At 34.5% G+C, this 20,873-nt stretch overlaps 1 protein-coding gene across 1 annotated transcript in view; it reads left to right on the forward strand.

Annotated features, from left to right (window-relative positions):
• The window catches only part of LOC117180019 (aquaporin AQPAe.a-like), a 126,276-nt gene that overhangs the window by 14,907 nt on the left and 90,496 nt on the right, over nt 1-20,873 (forward strand). Inside the window, exon 2 of the mRNA XM_033372297.1 lies at nt 14,445-14,632. Coding sequence (XP_033228188.1) covers nt 14,445-14,632 — 188 coding nt within the window. The remainder of the gene's footprint in view (nt 1-14,444; nt 14,633-20,873) is intronic.

Consider the following 20,873-nt stretch of genomic DNA (forward strand, 5'->3'; position numbering starts at 1 on the left):
TGTGGAGATACCAACGAATCCATCGAGCGCATTATTGATGGCTGTCGCGTAATGGCTCAGAGAGAATATACGCACAGACATAATGATGTAGCGGGCATTATATATCAACAACTTGCCCTAAGCCTAGGACTCTTAAAAGAATGGGTGCCCTTCTATAAATACATTCCAATGCCCGTCTTAGAAAGCGAAGATTATATCTTATATTGGGATGTTACTATCCAAACGGATCATTACATCCGGGCCAATCGACCTGACATCGTGATGCGAGAAAAAAAAGGTGGAAGAGTCTACATCATCGATATTGCTTGTCCGCTTAACCGAAATTTGCAGTCAACCTATACAACCAAGATCCACAAGTATAGCGAGTTAAGGCATGAAGTGAAGACCATATGGAGGAATGTGAATTATGCATCCATTGATCCCATTGTGATTTCGGCTACAGGCAATGTGCACGCAAGATGCACTGAACATCTTGAACATTTAGGAGTCAGTAGGGTATTGGCAGCATCTCAAAAGGCGGTTTTATTAAACACCTGTCGCATTGTAAGAAACTTTCTTGATCATCAGGAAGCGAGCGACTAAAAACCCGTGGAGTGGCAGATGGTAGCTCTAAGAAAGCATCCAGAGGTGACTGTTGTCACCTCCAAAGCTCATGGCCGCTCGTAATTGTATACCTACAACATCATCGCAGGAGGTTTCAACCATCGTATTAAATTATTTGAATTAAGTTATCACATTCTAATCTCATCAGTCACTTGACTTAGTCCGTGGCTATGACGTATCACTGGGTTTACCCGAGTAAAAGTTTAATAATAAATAAATAATAATACATGTTTTCCAAAACCAAAAAATTCTTATTGATATATTTTATTGATAGTGCAACATTATTTTACCGAAAAATGAGGTAGTTTGGAAGTCTTCTTTTTAATTGTGAATCTTTTTCATGCTCATTTTGCATAAAATTATTCATGATAAAATATATTTATTTCGAACTTAAATTTGAAAAAATAAGTCTTAAAACTTTTTTTACATTCTCATAATTTATGATGGAGAAAGTATAAGCATTGTCCGAAATTTGGCACCAAAGTTATTCAACGGATCTTCACGTTTTTAGAGCCCCTGAATCCGAAAAGCAATAAGTTTTTACGATGCGTCTGTGTCTCTCAGGCCCTCCATCCTTAAACGCGATAACTCTCGAAAAAATAAACTGATCAAATCGAGCTTCAATACAATTTTTTTAGGCCATAAAAGAAAGAAAGACTTCGTTAACCAGCCATTTTTTATAAAAATTGCAAAAGTTAGACCATTTTCAAAACTGTTGGAACCATTTTTTTTAGATTTAAAAATGGTATGTACGGCTATTCGTAGTACTCAGAAATTTTTTAACTCCTTATTCTACTGAAACTTGTTATTCTACTATTAAATAGTCCTTTTATAATTTGCTATTACAAGATAGATAAAAAATATGCCACATTAGGAAACATGGCAGGTAACTTAACGCAAGTGCACTTCTTATGAAACCCTAAAAATAGAACTTTTAACTATTTCAATTTAATTCTGACTATATACAGAGTAAACTTGAGAAATCGAACTATATAATCTATATTTTTCTACAACAAAATAACTTATGATCTTTAAATTCAACTATAATTTTTGGTGCGCTACATTAAGCGTCGTTCCCACAAAATTGCAGCTGATATTTAAATGATTAACATTTCTTAATGCAGTGAGACTCTACAATAGCCCTCCCTTCTATAGCCCTTCCGAAAATTGACGCCGCGCCGCATGCATGTGTAACAGGTGCTGCGTGGGGTGTGCGGGATCTGCAGCTGTGACTCAGCTGAGCAGTCAGGCGTGAACAAACACAAATGGAGCAGGCAATAATGAGTTAGTTCCCACCCACCGTCAGCCCCGGAATCGGCGCTATAGAAGAGTTTCACTGTAATACAAAATTTTTCATTATTCGTGAAATATGGGGAACTTAACCAGTAAATGTCGCTCCGATTCAAAGAGCTGGAAAAATAATTCAAGGAGATTTGCCTGAATTGGAGTTAGCTATGATTTTATTTGAGAGAAGTTGTAGGCTCCAGAAGCTACGATCATGGTTCCTTAAAGCAACCAATCCCGACACAACCCAGGGGGAAATTTACCACCGGTACATTACCACGCCAGTACCGCCGGCCAGAGTTCGGTACTGCCGCGGTACTGTTATAATCCTGGCAGGACTGCTGGCTTTATACCGGTAAAACCCCTAATGCTAACAATGTTCTGTACTGACTTGCAGTATTCAGCCAGTACTGGGCTAGTGCTTAAATTTGGTACAGGTGCGATACCCTCTGTTAGTACTGGCCCAGTACCGGCTCAACAAATACTGCAAACTCGGCGAGGTACTGACCTGTAGTACTGCACCAGCACTGAAGTTCACAACTGGGCCACTAGTGCAGATTAGTACTGGGCAGGTACTGGTCAGGCTCCAAGTGATAACGAAAGTATCCCAGGTAGAAATACACCACCAGCCCAGTACTGGCATAGAACCGACTGTCGGAGTTCCAGTACTGGCTAGTTGTACTGGGCCAGTACTTTTCCAGTACTTGCTTGTAATGCTTATCGGTACGGGCCTGTCAGCACTGGCGCAGGAGTGGCAAACCGCTGGTGTACGAAAATACCGGAGTAAATTTTAAAAATGATAAGGAATTATTTAATTGTTTTGAAGACCATCCATTCATCATCATACGACTGCATATTGTCCGAATATTATTTATAATTACCGCAATATAATTTTCAAACTATTTGTTTAATTTTAACACCCACTATTTCTATAATCTAAAAATATAACAAAAAGGGTATTTAAAAAATAAATAATAATTGAGTGCGAATATTTTGTCAATACATGTTAATGCCACTGCTTAGAATGAATACATATATTACACTTTTACACATTAAATTACATAGAATATTTCTAACGCTGCGGGGTTTCGAACCTACATCTATGTACCTAAATCTATCGCTTAGCAGTCAGGAGTGCTAACCACTGCGCTAATCCAACAAGTTGAATGTCTATGAAAAGGTCATCCTCATAAGCTACAGTTCAGAAAAGTTAATACAACAATTTTCCACTCTTTTTTCTCGTTAATCTTTTTATCAATATACGACATCAAATATATATAAAACAAACTAACTGTTCACGGAAATATAAATAAAGTAATTTTGAAATAAATTATTTAAATCGACTAGAATGTTTCTTCGTGTAATATTTTATTTTTCGCATTTCAGACCATTTTAAATTTTCTAATAACAACATTTAATAAGCAATTTTCTTTAAACCTTTGTGTAACGTTTTGCTTTTTAGCTGTTTTAGACTATTCTACAAAGATTAAGACATACATACAATGTAGTTTTTTCGGAACATTTACAATTTTTCATGAAGGAGGAACTTGAATCTTTTCCTTTAAAAAAGTAATAGAAAAAAAATGTTTTCACCTTAATTGTATAGTCATATTCTCGACATTTCAAAACACGCTGACAACATTTATAGACGTGTTTTTTTGTTTAAGTCTATTTCTGTACTATTGGCATGGTACCGCCCGGTCGTGCAGCCAACGATCTGCCATACTGGGCGATCCAGCGGCTGCTTGTACTGGTGGACAGTACTGGGCCAGTTCTGCGCCGGTGGTGAACTCCGGCACACTACCGACATTTCCACCTAGGAACATGAGTAACTGTTCTGTATAGAAAATTCTCAATAAAAATACGATTTTTCGTTTTAAAAAAAAACATTGTTTGAATTCTAATTTTAAATACAATTAGTGACAATTAAAAAAAAACGCCAATCGCTGGCGAAACGCGTATACCAGTATTTCACCAGATATGTATACCACTCCTAAGCCAGTAGTACACCAGTATGATACCAACCATTGGCTGAACTCTTGCGCCAGTAGTAGACACAGCATCACGCCAACCATTGGCTGTACTCTTATCTCGATTGTCAATCAGCACTTGAATTTATTATGTGGCCAGAACTACGCCAATCACTGGCGAAACACCGATGCCGATAGTTAACCAGTAATGCATATTAATCTTAAGCCAGTAGTATACTAGTATGATGCCAACCGTTGTTCCAACGCTTGTGTCAGTATTTGACCAGTTATACGTATCAGTACTGCGCCAGTAGTAGATCCAGTATCACGCCAACCGTTGACGAAACTCCTGTGCCTGTATGACACCAGTGTTAATGGTCAGTACTGGGTCAGTTGCAAACCAGTACAATGCTAATCGTTGGTTAAACTCTTATGTCAGTATATTTTACTAGTAATAAAGATTATTCCTAAGCCAGTAGTACACCAGTATGATACCAACCGTTGGTTGAACGCTTGTGTCAGTTTTTGACCAGTAATACGTATTAGTACTGCGCCAGTAATAGGCTCAGTATCACGACAAACACGGGCTGAACTCTTATGTCGGTTGTCAAGCAGCACTTGAAGTTGGTATGTGGCTACTGCTACTTCAATCGCTGAGGAAACGCCGGTGCTAGTATTTCACCAGTAACGCATATCACTCCTCAGCCAGTGGTGCGCCAGTATGATGCGGACCGTTGGTTGAACTTTTGTTTCAGTATTTTACCAATAATACGTATCAGCACTGCGCCAGTAGTTGACCCAGTATCACGCCAACCGTTGGCGTAACTCCTGTGCCGGTATTACAGCAGTGGTGACGGTCAGTACTGGGCCAGTTGTAAACCAGTATGATGCCAACCTTTCGTTGAATTCTTGTTTCAGTATTTTACCAGTAATACGTATCAGTACTGCAAAAGTAGTATATCAGTATCACGCCAAACCATTGGCGGAACACCTGTGCCGATATTACACCAGTCATAAAGGTAAGTATGGGGCCAGTTGTAAACCAGTATAATGCCAACAATTGGTTGAACTCTTGTGTCAGTATGTTACCAGTAATATGTATGAGTACTGCGCTAGTAGATTGTCAGTATCACGCCAACCGTTGTCGGAACTTCTGTGCCGGTATTTCACCAAAGGTGACGGTCAGTACTGGGCTATTTCACCAAAGGTGACTGTCAGTACTGGACTAGTTGTAAACCAGTATGGTGCCAACCGTTGGCAGAATTCCTGCGTTGGTATTCTACCAGTAATGACAGTCAGTACTGAGCCAATAGTAAACCAGTACTATGCCAATGGTTGGCACAGTACTAACAGACAGTACTGGTATTTATTCTGAATCACAACTGGCGTTGTACTACGCCGGTCGTGAACTCTGGCTAATATCCGACTTTTCCCCCTGGGAACTGGAACATGTACGCCATCCACTCCTGCTCCTTCTATCCTAGAACGTAAGCTAGAACGGGAAATTTACGCATGATAATTCGTAAAAGACTGTTACTTAGAGTGCGGTGTCTAGCCGTGGATGACTTTACGCGGCAGACAGCACAGTTAAAGGTGAAGGTTTCACCCTGGGGTACTTTTTTAGAGTTACCAACCTTTGTACAATGTTAGGAGGAACAGTGTTGTCGGACTAGATTCAATGATCCCAGAAGAACAGTCTTTTGCATCTTACTTGCGATTGTCTGAGTCTGATACTGGCAAGCCGGGATTTTGTTGAGTTGCCTAAGATATTAAGCTTTTATACCTCCAAGGCAGCCGATTATGAGAAACACAAGATGCACTTTGTGGCCTTGGTACAGTCTGCTTAGCACGAAAATAAGAGCCTGATATTTCGCCCGTTTTTCTTCCTCCTTTGCTGTGATATTACCATCTTCTGGTGTCGAGAATTCAATGACGTAAATTAGCCTAGTCTTTAGATATTCGAGGATAATATCAGGCTTTGTAGCACTGATACGTTGGGTGGTGGAAAACGAGAAATTCCAGTAGATCTTACACTGATCATTCTCTACAACGGACTCTAGTTCCCCCTGTGCGCATGGCAAGACGGGCATTAGATCAACACGACAGAAATGTCACAGATGATAATATAACACTTTTAAAGCCGCATTGTGTCCCCCTGTGTACCCGAAGCGTGCATACTTTGAGCATCCACTGAGAATATGTCCAATCGTTTCTGGATCTTGCTTGCATGCTCACCAGTTGGTATCGGCTACAGGTACATTCATTATGCGCTCACGGTAAAGTCAGGTGTCTATAAAGCCATCTTAACAGGCAAAAAGAAATCCCTCCGTTTCCGATCTTAATCCAGCAGATTTGAGAAACATATTGGATAGACCCATCGATAGCTCTTCTCAACGTATAATGCCATAAAATTTGTCATGAAGGGGCTTGTCAGTATGTTCTTTTAGTAGATGCGAATGTTCCGCTTCTTATACACGATTTTTAAGCACCAAAAGTGTTAATGATGCGAGGCCATGTGTAGTTTTGCTGAAATCAAATGGGAGACCAAGCTCCTCCGCTGCCATATCTGCGGCTCGGTAGAGAAACGCCGCAACGTTGACGACTTCATGTTGGTGCACAAGTTGCATTAGAGAATCTTTGCTTTTTAGAACTGAACAGGCTGTAGCTAGAACCGTTCTTCGATGAAGATACTCTAAGCTCAGCAAACCTCTACCTTCTTTATCACGAGGGAGGTATATACGAGGTTAAAAAAATAAAGGATGATGACTTTGATGCATTGCCATCATCTTGCGTGTGCTTCGGTCAAGTTGCTTCAACTCATCGACGTTACATTTTACTGCACTAAACGTATGCAGCAGTATAGGAACGGACAAAATATTGGTCACCTGGATCTTATCCTTCCCAGATAATTCAGAAGTTTTTGTTTCTTGATTATTTGAAACGTATAATCTTTTTCCTTATAATTTGTTTTGCTACAAAACCAGTAACTAGACTGTGCCTTGCAAATTAAAATTTAATTTTAAAAGTTTTAGGGAAGTTAACCACTTGCAATTCTTATGCTCATCAGAATTCACAAGTTCAAAGTAATTCAAATAGTTTATAAAAATAATTCAAAGAATCGAAGAATCCAAAAAAAATCCAAAGAAATATAAGGCGTTTAGGGGTGCTTCTCAGCAACTAAGGCTATTACAAAAAAATGGAAAAGGAAAGAATTCCAAAGAATTAAAATAATTCAATAATTTTTTGCGAGCCTGAAAATGACCGGAAATTTGTTTCCTTGATTAAAATGGCCACCTGGATTTCTCAGTATTTAAAAATTTATTATATTCATTGGTGTTTTCCTGTAAAAATAGTTATACTTTTTCGTACTTGTAAAAAAATTCCCACCAAGGATTGAAAAATTTTTTGATTTTATTTATTTCTTCGAGTGAATTTTGTTTAAGTTTGCAATAACAAAGAAAAGCTATCCAATTAAGGGTTTTAAGGGTTTAAAAATCGTGATTCATTTTTTCCATAAATGGTTTCGAAATAATTTTCAAATTGTACACAACAGCTGGTTTTTAAGTATATTATATTGACGATGTGTACAATGTGAAAATTATTTAGAAACTATTTATGAAAAAAATCAATCACGAGTTTAAGCACTTAAAACCCCCAATTGGATAATTTTTCTTTGTTATTGCAAACTTTTAAAAAATCCACTTGAAGAAATAAATAAAATCAAAAATTTTTTTAAATATATATATATGCTATGCCTTACAGCTAATAAAATCCCTAGTATAAGTTATTATTTATAACACACTTTCAATTGATTTGAATACAATATGAAACGCTTTAAATTCCTAAGATTTAAATTCGAAATATATAATGAATTTGCAACAAAGAAGATTAATTTTCTTATCAAAAAAGACGAATTTCTAACAAATTCCATGAATTTTCAACCAAATATTTGAATTTTCAACTTATGAAGGATCCATTTCTAATCAAGACTAGACAAGTTGCAATTTAAAAAGAAAAATAATTTTTAACATAAAAAACCAAATTGTCAACAAAAAAAGTTCAATGTTAAGCCAAAGAGGTAAATCTTGCAGAAATATGATTTAAAAAAAAACTAGATTTAAGAAACATGAAAAAAACACGGAAAAGTTCATTGACAAACGAATCCTACTTTAATTTTTTACCACGTTGTTAAATCATTAATCAAAGTATACTAATTTAGAACTTAACAATTGCATTTTTAATAAAAAGACGATCTAAAAAAATCAAAAAAATTAATTTTCAACCAAAAAGATGAATTTTCAACAAAAAAGAAGAATGTTCTAAAAAATAATTAAATTTTAAACTCATACAGTATAAATTTCGAACAAAAATGTAAAATTGCAAATTTTCAGATAAAAAATTAATTTTTGAACACAACATAAATTTCTATAAAATATTATATAAAAATAAAATTAAAAATAATTTTATTATAAAATTTTATCGTTTCATTATCATTTATTTTATTCATAATTAATTACACAAACATAGAAATTTACGAATTATTGTTTACTTAAATTAATAATCGTGAGGGAGGCGGTATTCCTATAACATTTAACTCTACACCTAAAAACTCCCAATCGCTAATTATACATGCGAAAACGCTGTACGATCATATTTATTTAAAAAATTAATTATTTTAAATTTCAACTAAATATGTTTATCAATAAAAACTTTTAATGTCTTGAAACTAATATTCTCTCTTTGAGGATGCCAGTGAATAGCTTGTAGCTGGTGTTTAAACAAGCTATGGGTCGGTAGTTCTTTGGACTTGAAAAATCTCCGGCCTTAGGGATCAGTACCGTCCTTCAGCTAACCACTGCGGAATGGGTTGTTCTCCGTTTAAGAAAGTAGTAAATATAGAAGCTAGATGTTGGTGCGTAGAAGTGAACTTTTTCCACCAAAAGTTGTTGATTTTATCTGGCCCTGACGCTGAAAAGTTTTTAGTTCTAGCGATAACTTTCTATGTTGTAGACTCATGTAGACTCTTCCACCTTTTTTTCTCACATCACGATGCCGGTCGATTAGCCCGGATGTAACGATCCGTTTGGATAGTAACATCCCAATATAAGATGTAATCTTCGCTTTTTAAAACGGGCATTGGAATGTATCTATAGAAGGGCATCCATTCTTTTAAGAGTTCTAGGTTTAGGGCAAGTTGTTGATGTATAATGCCCGCTACATCATTATGTCTGTGCGTATATTCTCTCTGAACCATTACACGACAGCCATCAATAATGTGCTCGATGGATTCGTTGGTATCTCCACATAATTGGCACCGGTCAACCACGTCTTGATGTAACACGTGTTTGCGATAATTCCTGGTCCCATTGTATTTTTAATTCCTCTGTAGTTTCTGCCCTGATATTCAAGACCCCATCTGAGGACAAATTTAAGGCCGTGTAGTCAAGATCTGCTTGACAGATGGTACTGTAAAGCTCAACATTTCTTTTACTGTTAAAATAGTCTCGCAACTGTATAACTTGTGACTCACACAGTTTTTTGACATCTACAACGCCCCTAACCCCTAAATTTCGTAGTAGAACCACCCTTTCAATCGCTGAATTTCTGTGATGCATTCGGTGCTTCGTCATTTCTACGCGAACAATTCTGTTTACCTTTTCAAGGTCGATGTTAAACCATTTTATGAGTCCGAAGGAGTACGTGAGGACAGGGATGGCATATGTGTTGATTGCCCTGAATTTGTTTGCCGAGTTGAGAAAAGTCTTCATAATCAATCTGAGTCTCGTAGTGAAGGCAGTCGTTAGGCTTGTCTTAACTATCGTATGTTGAATACCCTTAGATTCAAGAATATCCAGATATTTATATGATTCGCCTTCAGCCATTGCCTCGATGTCATTTTCGAACTCGTTCTTTGAATCTGCAGTCCCTAATTACCCTCTGATTATATGCACTGTTCTACATTTATCTAGTCCGAACCCCATGCGGATATCATTGGAAAACTGCTTTGTGACATCGATCACTTGCTGCAGTTTCTGGGCTGAACTAGCATAGAGCTTTAGGTCATCCATGCAAAAAAGATGGGTCACTTGATGACCATCCTCATTATCGTGAATTCTGAACCCATGAGATATGCTGCTTAGTGTTTTGCTCAACGGATTCAACGCTAAACAGAACCATAGTGCGCTGTAGGAGCCTCCTTATAATATACCCGCCGTAAAGCGTATTGATCTACTTATCCTTGGTCGTCCATGATCAAAATACTTGATTCTTGTACCCCAGAGCCTCATCGCATGGCTTAGAAATTCAATAATGCGAGGGCAAACATTGTAAAGTTTTAAGACTTCAAGGAAATAGTCATGCGGCACGGAAGGAAACGCTTGCTTGCAGTCAATGTGTGCCATGTGTAAATTCCTTTGATACTTACGAACTTTAGTCATGGCTACAGCGGCTATTGCTTGCCCTTGCTTCCTCAAGTTTGAACCACGCAGTGTTCAAATTGGATCTGTTCATTTTCCCCATACACCTGACCTGTAGTTAGTCATATCTTCCTATTGAGGGGCTTCGGTGCCTTGGTGGTTATTTGGCTTTACTCTCAGTTCACGACAGAACCTTCTTTCATCTGTCTGAAAGTTTTGATTTTGTTACCTTCATGCATTACTTCTCTTGTACCGACACATTCTGGCGGTAAGAACATCCAGTCTCTGTCGTTGAGAGTCTAAAATTTCATCCAATATTGCTGGTGTTAATGTCTCGATGTGCCAAGGGTGGATGATTTCAGTAACATCGTTTATCAGCTTTCTGGTTCTATTTCCTTTTTTATATTGCGTAAATCCACCCAATTTGCACCTTACTTTGCTGACATCCATATCCAACCTGATCTTCCATGGTGGATCTCGATCCCTTGCTGGGAAAAAAAACTGCATTTGCAGGCCTAGTTTTCCGGCCCAACGTTCTAACGGTTGTCACAGCCGCACAGTACAAGAGTTTGCATCTCTAACGAAATTTGTGCTACGTTTAAATACGTAGGTAAAACCTTGCTGTCGAGATATGCTATTAGTGCACGCAGATCATTTGTGATGTTCATTTTTGGCAGAGAATGCCTTAGTGTTGGTTCTACATATCTGAACTCTAGTAAAGCATGAACAAAATTCCTTCAAGGTGCTGTATTTTTTCTGGGATTTCCCTATCCACATCATCGTTATTAATATCCGGATGTGATTCTAATGAATTCGGTGCATGATGTTCATTATCCCTAGAACTTATGCCTTCAGCATCAATCAAGTCTTCGTTATCCACATCTTCCAATGCGAGCTCATCAATAGGAAGCTGCCGTTCCACTTCCATTTTGATAACAGCTATTTCAACAGCCAAAAGCAGTCTGTTTACAGATATTAAGCGTTTTTGATCTGCCAGATGCTGCTCATTTATTTTTGTGGCTAGCTCTGGGTGTTTAAGTAAGAAGAGTCTATGATGTTCTCTCCTCAAACTTTGCCCACATTTCTCTGCCAAAAAATAAAGGCGCATAACATCTCTCTTTATATGATATGTCCATTTTCGTCGCTTTTTTGGTTGCTGAACCTCTGTTTCTGCCTCTGGTTGTATAAGGTCATCCACCTCTGGAGGATGTGGTGGTGTTGGATTATCAATAGGTTGAGGAAGAACATCAATTGCTACTGCTTGACCGTTTGATGCGGCTTTCTCTAACTGATGTTCATTGCCGTCGTTTTCCCACGCCAAATCAACCTGTTGTTTAATCTCCATTGTTCGGTCATCTGTAACATGTAGATTAGTCCTGATGTCTTTCACTTTAGCGATAAGATATGTTAGTGTGACTTTTTGTATATTAGGATACTTTGCAACAAATTTTGTTCTTAAATTGTATCCTTTTTCCTTGTTTGTTTCAAACTTCGCACTTTCGTTATAGAGACGCACCAATTCCTCTTTCATTGTTATATCCCAATTGATGCTCTCCCACGGCATTTCTGTCGAGGTGGTTGGCTGCAAATAGCTAGCGCTAGCTAAAGCATCCTCAGCAGGCACAGTTGATGTTCCACTGCTTACCGTTTGTCGCAGATGTTCTTGATGTCCAGCTGTTTAATTAGTGAGATCGGCTTAACCATCTCGCAGCTCACCATCCCCACCGTCCCGCATGCTATGGCCCCCATCTGTGGCTCCAGGGGTGCCCCGACGATCCTCGGGAAGCGACAAGCGTTTCAAAATCTTTAATATATTCTCGATTTTTCATTGATGGGTTTTGGTGTTCTACTCAGTCCCTCTCCTCTTCGTTATCAGCCTATTTGGCATGGGAAACCGTATCAGTAGCAATGCTACCGCCAACATTGCCGTCAAAGTCATGAGAGGAGAGCTCAAGCCGGAGGGGAAGGGAGTAATGTGAGGAACGAGTTATTGAATTTTTAGATTGATCTAGAATTCTCGTGATATTTATTTGAATAACACATTCGTTCCGCAACACTGCTCCAACCCAGCTTGATGATCAATCTCTCTAGCAATCACCCCAAGTGAAGAGCCTCAGCATTTCATGTGAGGTTTCGAACTTGGGTCCATTGGGATCCAAGGTATTTTGTTTCAGGCATCATTCACTCGACTGTCACTCTTTTTATTAACCATTTTCGAAACACTTTTATGTACTGGCATACCACTTTAGTTTCCCTCATGTCCATGCATTTCGTCTTGAAAACTCGTGTGTTTCTATGGCTTCTTATGTCACTTCTAACTAGGGTCTCATTTACACATTCTAAATAGTCTTTACGCGGTATTCCTCTGGATACGCTGCCGTTTACTTTGCCTTGATATGCTTGGTTCGTTAGTCGATCCTCTGGAGCATTTTCTAGACATGCCTGAACCATTTTAACCTTTTCTTTCCCATGTACCAACTAGTGTTTCTTCTGCACCAAATTCTTTGAGATTTATCGCGTTACTCACTTTGCCCATTAAAGTTTTCCCGCATATTATGCCCAGGAATTTCATGTCAATCGGGTTAATTTTACTCTTATCTTTTTCTTCATAGGTCCATGTCTCGCTATCGTATATCACAGTCAATACAAATGTAAAATATTATGTATTGTCATTTTAGCTTTATTTTATATATTTTTTATCATTTAAGGCCGGTTCCACAATTTTTTCGTAAGAATTCGACGGGCGTCAACGTACTTTGATATTAACGCGTGTAAGTGCGTTGTTGCCCATTGCTACCAACTGTAAATCGTGTTTTATTGGTTCATATTCCAGTGTTCCGGGTGTGCGATGCAGTCAAATGTTTATCGGAACACTGGAATGTGAACTAATGAAACAGAAGCGATAGTTGGTGGCAATGGGCAACAGCACACATATGTGCATTGATAGTAATGTACGTCGCCATACGTACAATTCTTAAGGCACATTGTGAAGTCAGCCTTATTCAATGTTGCATATTGTTTTCTCACTCTTTCCTTCGAACACCATAGATTTTTTTATTTAAGTTAATGTTGAGGGCCATGCTCTTCATGCTTGTATTGAGTTTTTTCAATATTCTTTTTAAGTATTCGATTAACTCTACCGTAACAACCTTATCATCTGCGAATGCTGACCACATACCCTTACTGTTTCAAGATCCACACTTTCTTCTTCGAAAAGGGCTATTCTTAAACACTTAAATATACTGAATAGCTATGAGGATATAAAGGATCCTTTTCTAACACCTTGGCTAATATCGAAACAGCCCCTCAATTTCCCATTTACTTTTATATAATCTCGAGTTTATTTTGGCTATTTATTATTGGCAACAACACTGATTGTTAAAAAAAGGGAAATAAAATTCAAAGTTCAATATTTCAACAGTTCTTTTCACTCATATTAACTTTTCCACTGTTTCAGTGAAATATATAGTTGAGAAACTCTTTAATAGCCCCATAATATCCGCATTGTAATTGTTTTATGACGCTAAATAATGTGTAATAGATGTAATAATTGTGTATTACCATGATAGAGCGTGAAAGGGATTACTCCGTAACGATTTTTGAGGAGTGAATTCCCCCTCGATTAATTTTTGAAAGTAATCAAAGGGCTGGCCCCCCAATTTACATCTCGTGGGTGTCATCACGAGGCCTGCGGGATTAAAACCCCCTTCAAGAATTTTACAAATTAATGATACACCTTTTGCGTTGTATTTCAGATTTAATGGCATTGCACTAGAAAGAATTTAATAAAGAAACTAAAATTGTAGAGAAAAGTCGTTCTTGAAAGGAATATAATGCAAATGTGATGTGCAAGTTTTTTCTATGAAGATTTGCTAGATTATCCGTTCAATCGCAGTGAGTGATCTAAAATTTTAAATCACTAATTCCGTTTTTTAAAGACTTTGGGATTGCGGCATTTAAATTATTTCAGACGTAAATAAGACCTCGATTTAAATAGTAACATGTTGCTATAAAAATTTATGAAGAATGCAACTTTCTTTAGTTATTGTCTTACAAGTAATAACGAATTACTAGTCTTCAATGCCATTTTTAGCATTTCGGGAGTACACTACTAACAAAATATCAAGAAAATATTCAAAATTACATAGAATGTCATTTTTCAAATTCGCAGACACGAAGGATTTTCTAGGCCTCGAGGAGGTGTCAAAAATCGATTTTCTGGTGCCACTCTTCGCAGAAGCATTAGGCACATTTCTCCTCGTCCTGATTGGCTGTGCTTCGTGCATCCCATGGGGAACTGCACCAACTGTATTCCACATTGCTTTCACATTTGGTCTAGCGGTTGCGAGTCTCGCCCAGGTAAATACACAATCTAATCAGTAATGACACATATGACGACCCTAGAGTCTAGATTGTTATGACAAGTGCATAAATGTATTTTGTCAACTATTATTCATTTTGTATTCACTTCTGGTTCGAGGGGCCTTATGCACGAGTGGTTTTAAGTAATAAAAAAATATAGTATTGACCAACAATTTTGTTTGACAATCTCCGGTGAGTTGTGTTCTGTTAAGATGATTGTATACTTTCCAGAACCAATTGTACGTTTACCTTCGTTCAATATTTCATTCCAGGAAAACATACAATTGAAGTGCAAATAAGGTTGCTTTCCTTATTGCAATTCTTCTTCTGTTGCTATATTTTGAAATTTAAAGAATGTACTTATTCATTAATTTACAATTTAGGAATTCGTGGACAATAGAGTAAAAGTCGAGTATTTCCTTCCGGCAAAATATGGTGAATTTTAATGTTCTCTTGCGGCATGTTTTATCGTCATTATACAAGTCGAACTGAATTTGAGTTTAAAGGCATCAATTTAAAAAAGTTTAAATAACATGTGCTTTTTCAAATTCAACTATTCACATAAAAATTAGAAAATTTACCAATTGAATTTTAAGCGTTTAAAATTGTAAACTATGAAAATTACATCTTTGAAAACTGAAATGTTCAAAATTTACATTTATTTTTAAACATTGAAAAATTATTTAATATAAATTGTCCCAAATTCCTTTACGAAAACCTTCAAAACTGAACAATTTTATTTACATTAAATATTGAATAATTTGATGATATTCAAATTGTAATTATTTGGAACTGTAAATCTTCAAATTTAACATTTAAAATAACTAACGTTGAAAATTAAAAATGAATGACATTTTGTATCTTCACTTATTTTCTTACTGACTGTTACTTTTTGGCAAAGTTGACAACGAAATCACTTATCATATATATTTGCATAACTTATTAAACTTGAATTTTTTGAATCACTATTGTATATAAGGTTTCCAAAAATAATTCAAAATTTTAAGAATGTTGTTTAAAATACAAGTTCGAATATTAGGAAACTAAAGAGCTGTTAGAAAATTATAATTTTAAATTATTTTAATTGTTTTAATTATAGTTTTACATTTTGTTCCATAACATGCTAGCTCTTTTTTGCAACAACCGTTCGAGAAAATTATTTATCACTTTTTTTAAACACTTTTTCATTGAACTTCTGATCCCATATGCTGTTTTGAAATCGAAAAAGAGCCACTGATTCAAGTTTAAAGAGTTTAACGGAAAAATATATCTGCTCATACAAAATAATTAATAATTACCATTTGTAAATTTATTGTAAAAAATAACCAAATTCATACATTCAGCAGCTTTTTTTGAATGACTAAGTGCTTCTATTTTTCAGAAGTTTAAATTAGTTAAAATTAAAGTTTTAAAATTTTACAAACATTCTCTAAAAGATTTAATAATGGAAGTTGTAAACAAAAGAAATATTGACTAGTGAAAACATATAATAATGGGATTCTTTCCGTTAAAGAAAGCACCACGAAGTGACATCCCTAGTTACAAATGAGTTCAATTGCAGCTTCTAATCCGTATCAATTCCTCTAATTATGTAGTAATAACATTCAATGACAACACAAAATAAATATTGCTAAAATCCGAACTATAGTTACACTAGAAACTCAGTTTTTAAGGATCCATGTCTTGGTTTAATTATAGTAGATCTAATAATGATTATAATTTGGTAATTTACTTCAATTTACGTGATAGTGATGGAATAAGGAAGTAATCACAGAAAATAAGTCAATTTGAACTTCGAGAAGGAAAGGTACAACTTCGATTTAATTGCGCACGTATCGTACATTCTCTATTTTGTGCGTGAATAATATGAGAACATTATAGAAAGAGCCTCCAGCCTAATTTTTTTAGACAAACACTTTTGATCTCTTGTCGAGTATTTAAAATCATTTATAATGCTAATTGACATCCGCTTATATAATTTAGTGAATGGAAAAATTACCTGAAGATCATCCTCTTCTTAAGAATAATGTTGCATATTGTAAATATTGATTACGTATATTGATTCAAAAGCCGCTTTATGGAAATTTAAAATTGACTGAAACCTCATATTTGTTATTACCGGAAGAAACTCTTTCTCTTCCCCATTTTTCAATTTTCTTCTTTTATTTCGGGTACTCCTTTACTTTAAAAAATCAAAACCACGTCAATGAATCAATGAATTGCACGTATGATATTAACTCGCCGAATACATATTTTATGATTTATAAGCTGACCAAAAATTTAAAAAAAATTCTATTGAGCACAGTATATCAATTTACTTAATTTACTTTATTTAAAGTTTTTTGTTTCTTTTCTTCACTTACTCTTGGCGTCCAACCTCAAAACCGGTGCCTGGCTGTAGACACTTAAAATTAAAACAGAGTAAAATGAGAAGTTTAACAGAGAAGATAAAATCCCATTTAACAGTCTAAAATTCTCAGTGACTGATGATTTTAGAACTATCGTCAAAACTTGCAATCAACTAAGTGGAAGTGAAGTTAGAATACAGCTAGAAATTTATTTTGTTAAATGAAGAAAAACATCGTCGGCAAATTAGTGAAAATTTCACTAAAATTGGAACATATTTCACTGATTCACACACTAAAAAAGACTAGAAGTTTCAGGAAACGTCACTAAAATTTTAATTTGCTTTTTTCTGAGTAAAACAGTGAAATGTGATTGAAATTCAGTACAGTTTTAGTTATTTTTCATTTCATTTTCACTAATTGAAATCGTGAAAAAGGTCACTGATTTTTAGTGGAATCGCACTGATTCAAGTTTCAGGACTACTAAAATTTTATTGTTTCCTACAGAAGTTTTCTTTGGTGTAACCAAATATAAATAAATAAGTCAAATCAACAAAAAAAATTGGCTGAATCGACAAAGTAGTTGATTTGATCAATAAAGTAGAATTTAATAACGGTTTGTTTAATGAACAAAATTTTGTTCTGAGTGTAGCGTTGTTTTTTTATTATTAATTAACTATTTTTAGCTACTACATTATTTTATCGTCTCAGTAGAAAGAAAGTTATTGATTCAAATTAGTAAGTTTTGCACTGAATTTTCAGTGAAAATCTAAACCTGATGATTTTTACTGACTCAATTAGCGAAAACCGTTACTGAATTAATTCCGTCACAAATTTCGCGCTGATCGTTTTCAATTTCCTTTATCAAATATACCTAACTATCGGTATATCATATATAAGAAAAAGTTTCGAACTTTATTTAGGAAAATTTAGTAATCAATTACTTTCCTTCGCTCTCTATTCCACTCAACTTTCTTCCTATCTGTTATTTCTAGCTTACTCGACACGAAATCACTTATCGTATATATTTGCATAACTTATTAAATATGACCTTTATGAAACACTATTGTAAAGAAGGGTTTCAAAAATAATTCAGAATTTCAAGGATGTTGTTCAAAATACAAGTTCAAATATTAGGAAACTAAAGAGCTGTAAAAGAATTAATTTCAATGTTGCACAGAAGTAGTGGGTACTATTTGTATTCAAAATTTGAGCATTAACCTTGAACTGAAGTAGTTGTTGTGAAATTCAGGAAATTTTGTTTCACAATAGTTACGCGAAGTTTCTGATATACATATATTCATTTCTAAAGTCTTTAAATATAACTTTTGTTATGCGAAATCAATGTTTTGAAATATAAAATTCTATTTATGAAATAAGTTACTAATTGAGATTTTTAGAGTTTTTTTCAGGTTCCTTCTAATACAAAAGAAAATATTTATGATCAATAAAAGCATTTCTATAAGAGGGAGTAATTAGCAACAAAAGCATCATTGTATTATCATATAAAATTATTATTAGAATATTTTCAATTTGGTACTTCTGCGGGGATCAAAAATATAAATATAAAAATTTGTTTAAAATTATTTGAATATTTATCTATCTTTATATTTACATCTTCTTGTTTCCTATTCTTAAATTGCGAGAAAAAAATGTATATCAACTTAAAATCATAAAGGCAACGTTAAATAAATCATAAAAATAGAAAAAAAATTAAGTAATAATGGTACGATCAAAATTAGCTCGTTTTAGTATAAATAGCAAACCATCTAGATATCTGGAAAAGTAAAAATTTACCTAGTTAAATCAGTTCTAATTATTTCAAGAGGTAAGTCAGTTATTTTAAAACTTCCATTGCTTGAAATAGTATATATAATATAAGAAGCCTAACTTAGCTTCAAAACTTTGACGAACATTGTGTTTTTGTATTTTAATGTATTTTCTATCTCATATTAGCACTATTCATATAACACTAAAAAATGGATAAGCTGTCCCAGCTAACCGTTTAACTGGATTTCGTCTTTCAAGAAAATATCAGCTGCAACTGCTAGCACTCTAGGTGAAAGTGTAGGAGCACTTGCATAAAAAGTGTTTAATAAATCAATAATTCACTAATTTTGTTAGTTCTCATGCCTGTAGAAATAATTACTAATTCAATGAGTCAATCTTTACTAATTATCAGTGACTAAATTTTTGCTACAGCAATTAGTAAAATTTAACTGCAAATCGGTTATATTTTAGTAATTCAAAGAATTAGATATATTTTTTTAATAGAAAAAAAGTTAGACGTCGCGTACATTTTGTTTTTGTTTTATAGAAATATTTTTTGTTTAAAGTTTAAAAAATATTCGATGTCCAGAACAAGTAAAGAAGTAAGAAAACAAAATGTGATAAATCCACTTGTGTTAATTTCTCAATATGTAGGAATATATTTGTAGATTGGAATTCAATAATAAAAATAAAAATTGAAATGGCCAAAAAATGCTTTTTTAATTAAATAGTGCCTTGAAGTTATTAAATAAATGAAAATGGATGTATAGAGGTTAAATTCAATGAAGGAATCTAGGCTGATCATTCAAATATTCAACTTCAAATTGTATAAATTTACAATTTCTTCTTTACGTATGGAATCATAAGATAATCTTATACATTATTGCTGCATTTTCAATTCAAAACATAAAATTTTAGAGTATTAAATCCCCGTCTATCTCTTTTAATCTCCTTTTCTCTATATCACCGTATCCTACATTGATCTTTTTCCATCTCCTTCTCTCTAAATTTACGTTAATCTTTTTCAAAACCCTTTTCGCTATCTTATCCTATCCTTTGTTTATCCACATCAATCTTTTTTCTATATTATCGTCAATCTAAATTCGCATCTATCTTTTTTAGTATCCTGTCCCCTATTTTATCGTATCATACAACTATCAACGCTTATTTTTTTCTGCGTATTTTTCAATCTAAATTCACGTCTATTTTTTTTAATCCCCTCCTCTTTATCTCGTCATACTCTTTTTCCATCCATTTCAATATTTTATTATCTCTGTCAATCTGAATTTCTATCTATCTTTTTCAATCTCTTTTTCCATATATCATCCTATACTACATACCTAAGCGTCTTCGGTCCTATAAATAGAGGCCCAGCAAATCGTTTTGCCAAGTGGTCCAAAAATGCATGGCAACATTTTTTTGCATACTAGAGGGCAACGATCCCCCCCCCCTCCATTTTATTCTAAATCCGAAAAAAGAATGTGACGGGAAAGTATGGGGGCCTGTAGAGAATTATCCAACGAAGAATTTCATCTATCAGACATATGGGTTTGACACCCCTAACACACCCCTACTAGTACCTGAAAACTACCCTTAAAACAAAAAATGTCAATTTTTAATGAAATCGATCTTTTGAACACTGTATTCTCGTATTTTTTCACTTAAAATTATTAATATTAGTCTAGTGAATATATTTATTACCATTGGTTAATTGATTTTCAATTATTTAAACAAATAAAATTTGTTTAAATAATGTTTTCTCTCGAAAATTCATTTTTCCCAGTAAAAATTTATACTATCAGTCTAGTAGAATATTTATTAATATTGTTTAATTAATATTTCCTTATTTAAACAAATGGGATTTGTTCAAACAATTTTTTTCGAAATTTCGTTTTTTCCCTAAAAATTATTTCTATTGCTCTAGTGGAATATTTATTAACATTAGTTCATTAATTTTCATTTGTTTAAACAAATGGAATTTCTGTGAATAATTTTTATATTAACAATTATTAATAGTTGTTCAGTGGAATATTTATCAACATGTTTGATTAATTTTATTTAAAAAAAATGTTTTTGATAAAAATTCTTACTAAAATATTACTGATAAATTAATTATTAATTAG

This window comes from Belonocnema kinseyi, chromosome 9 (assembly GCF_010883055.1).
Source record: "Belonocnema kinseyi isolate 2016_QV_RU_SX_M_011 chromosome 9, B_treatae_v1, whole genome shotgun sequence".
NCBI classification, from domain to species: domain Eukaryota; kingdom Metazoa; phylum Arthropoda; class Insecta; order Hymenoptera; family Cynipidae; genus Belonocnema; species Belonocnema kinseyi.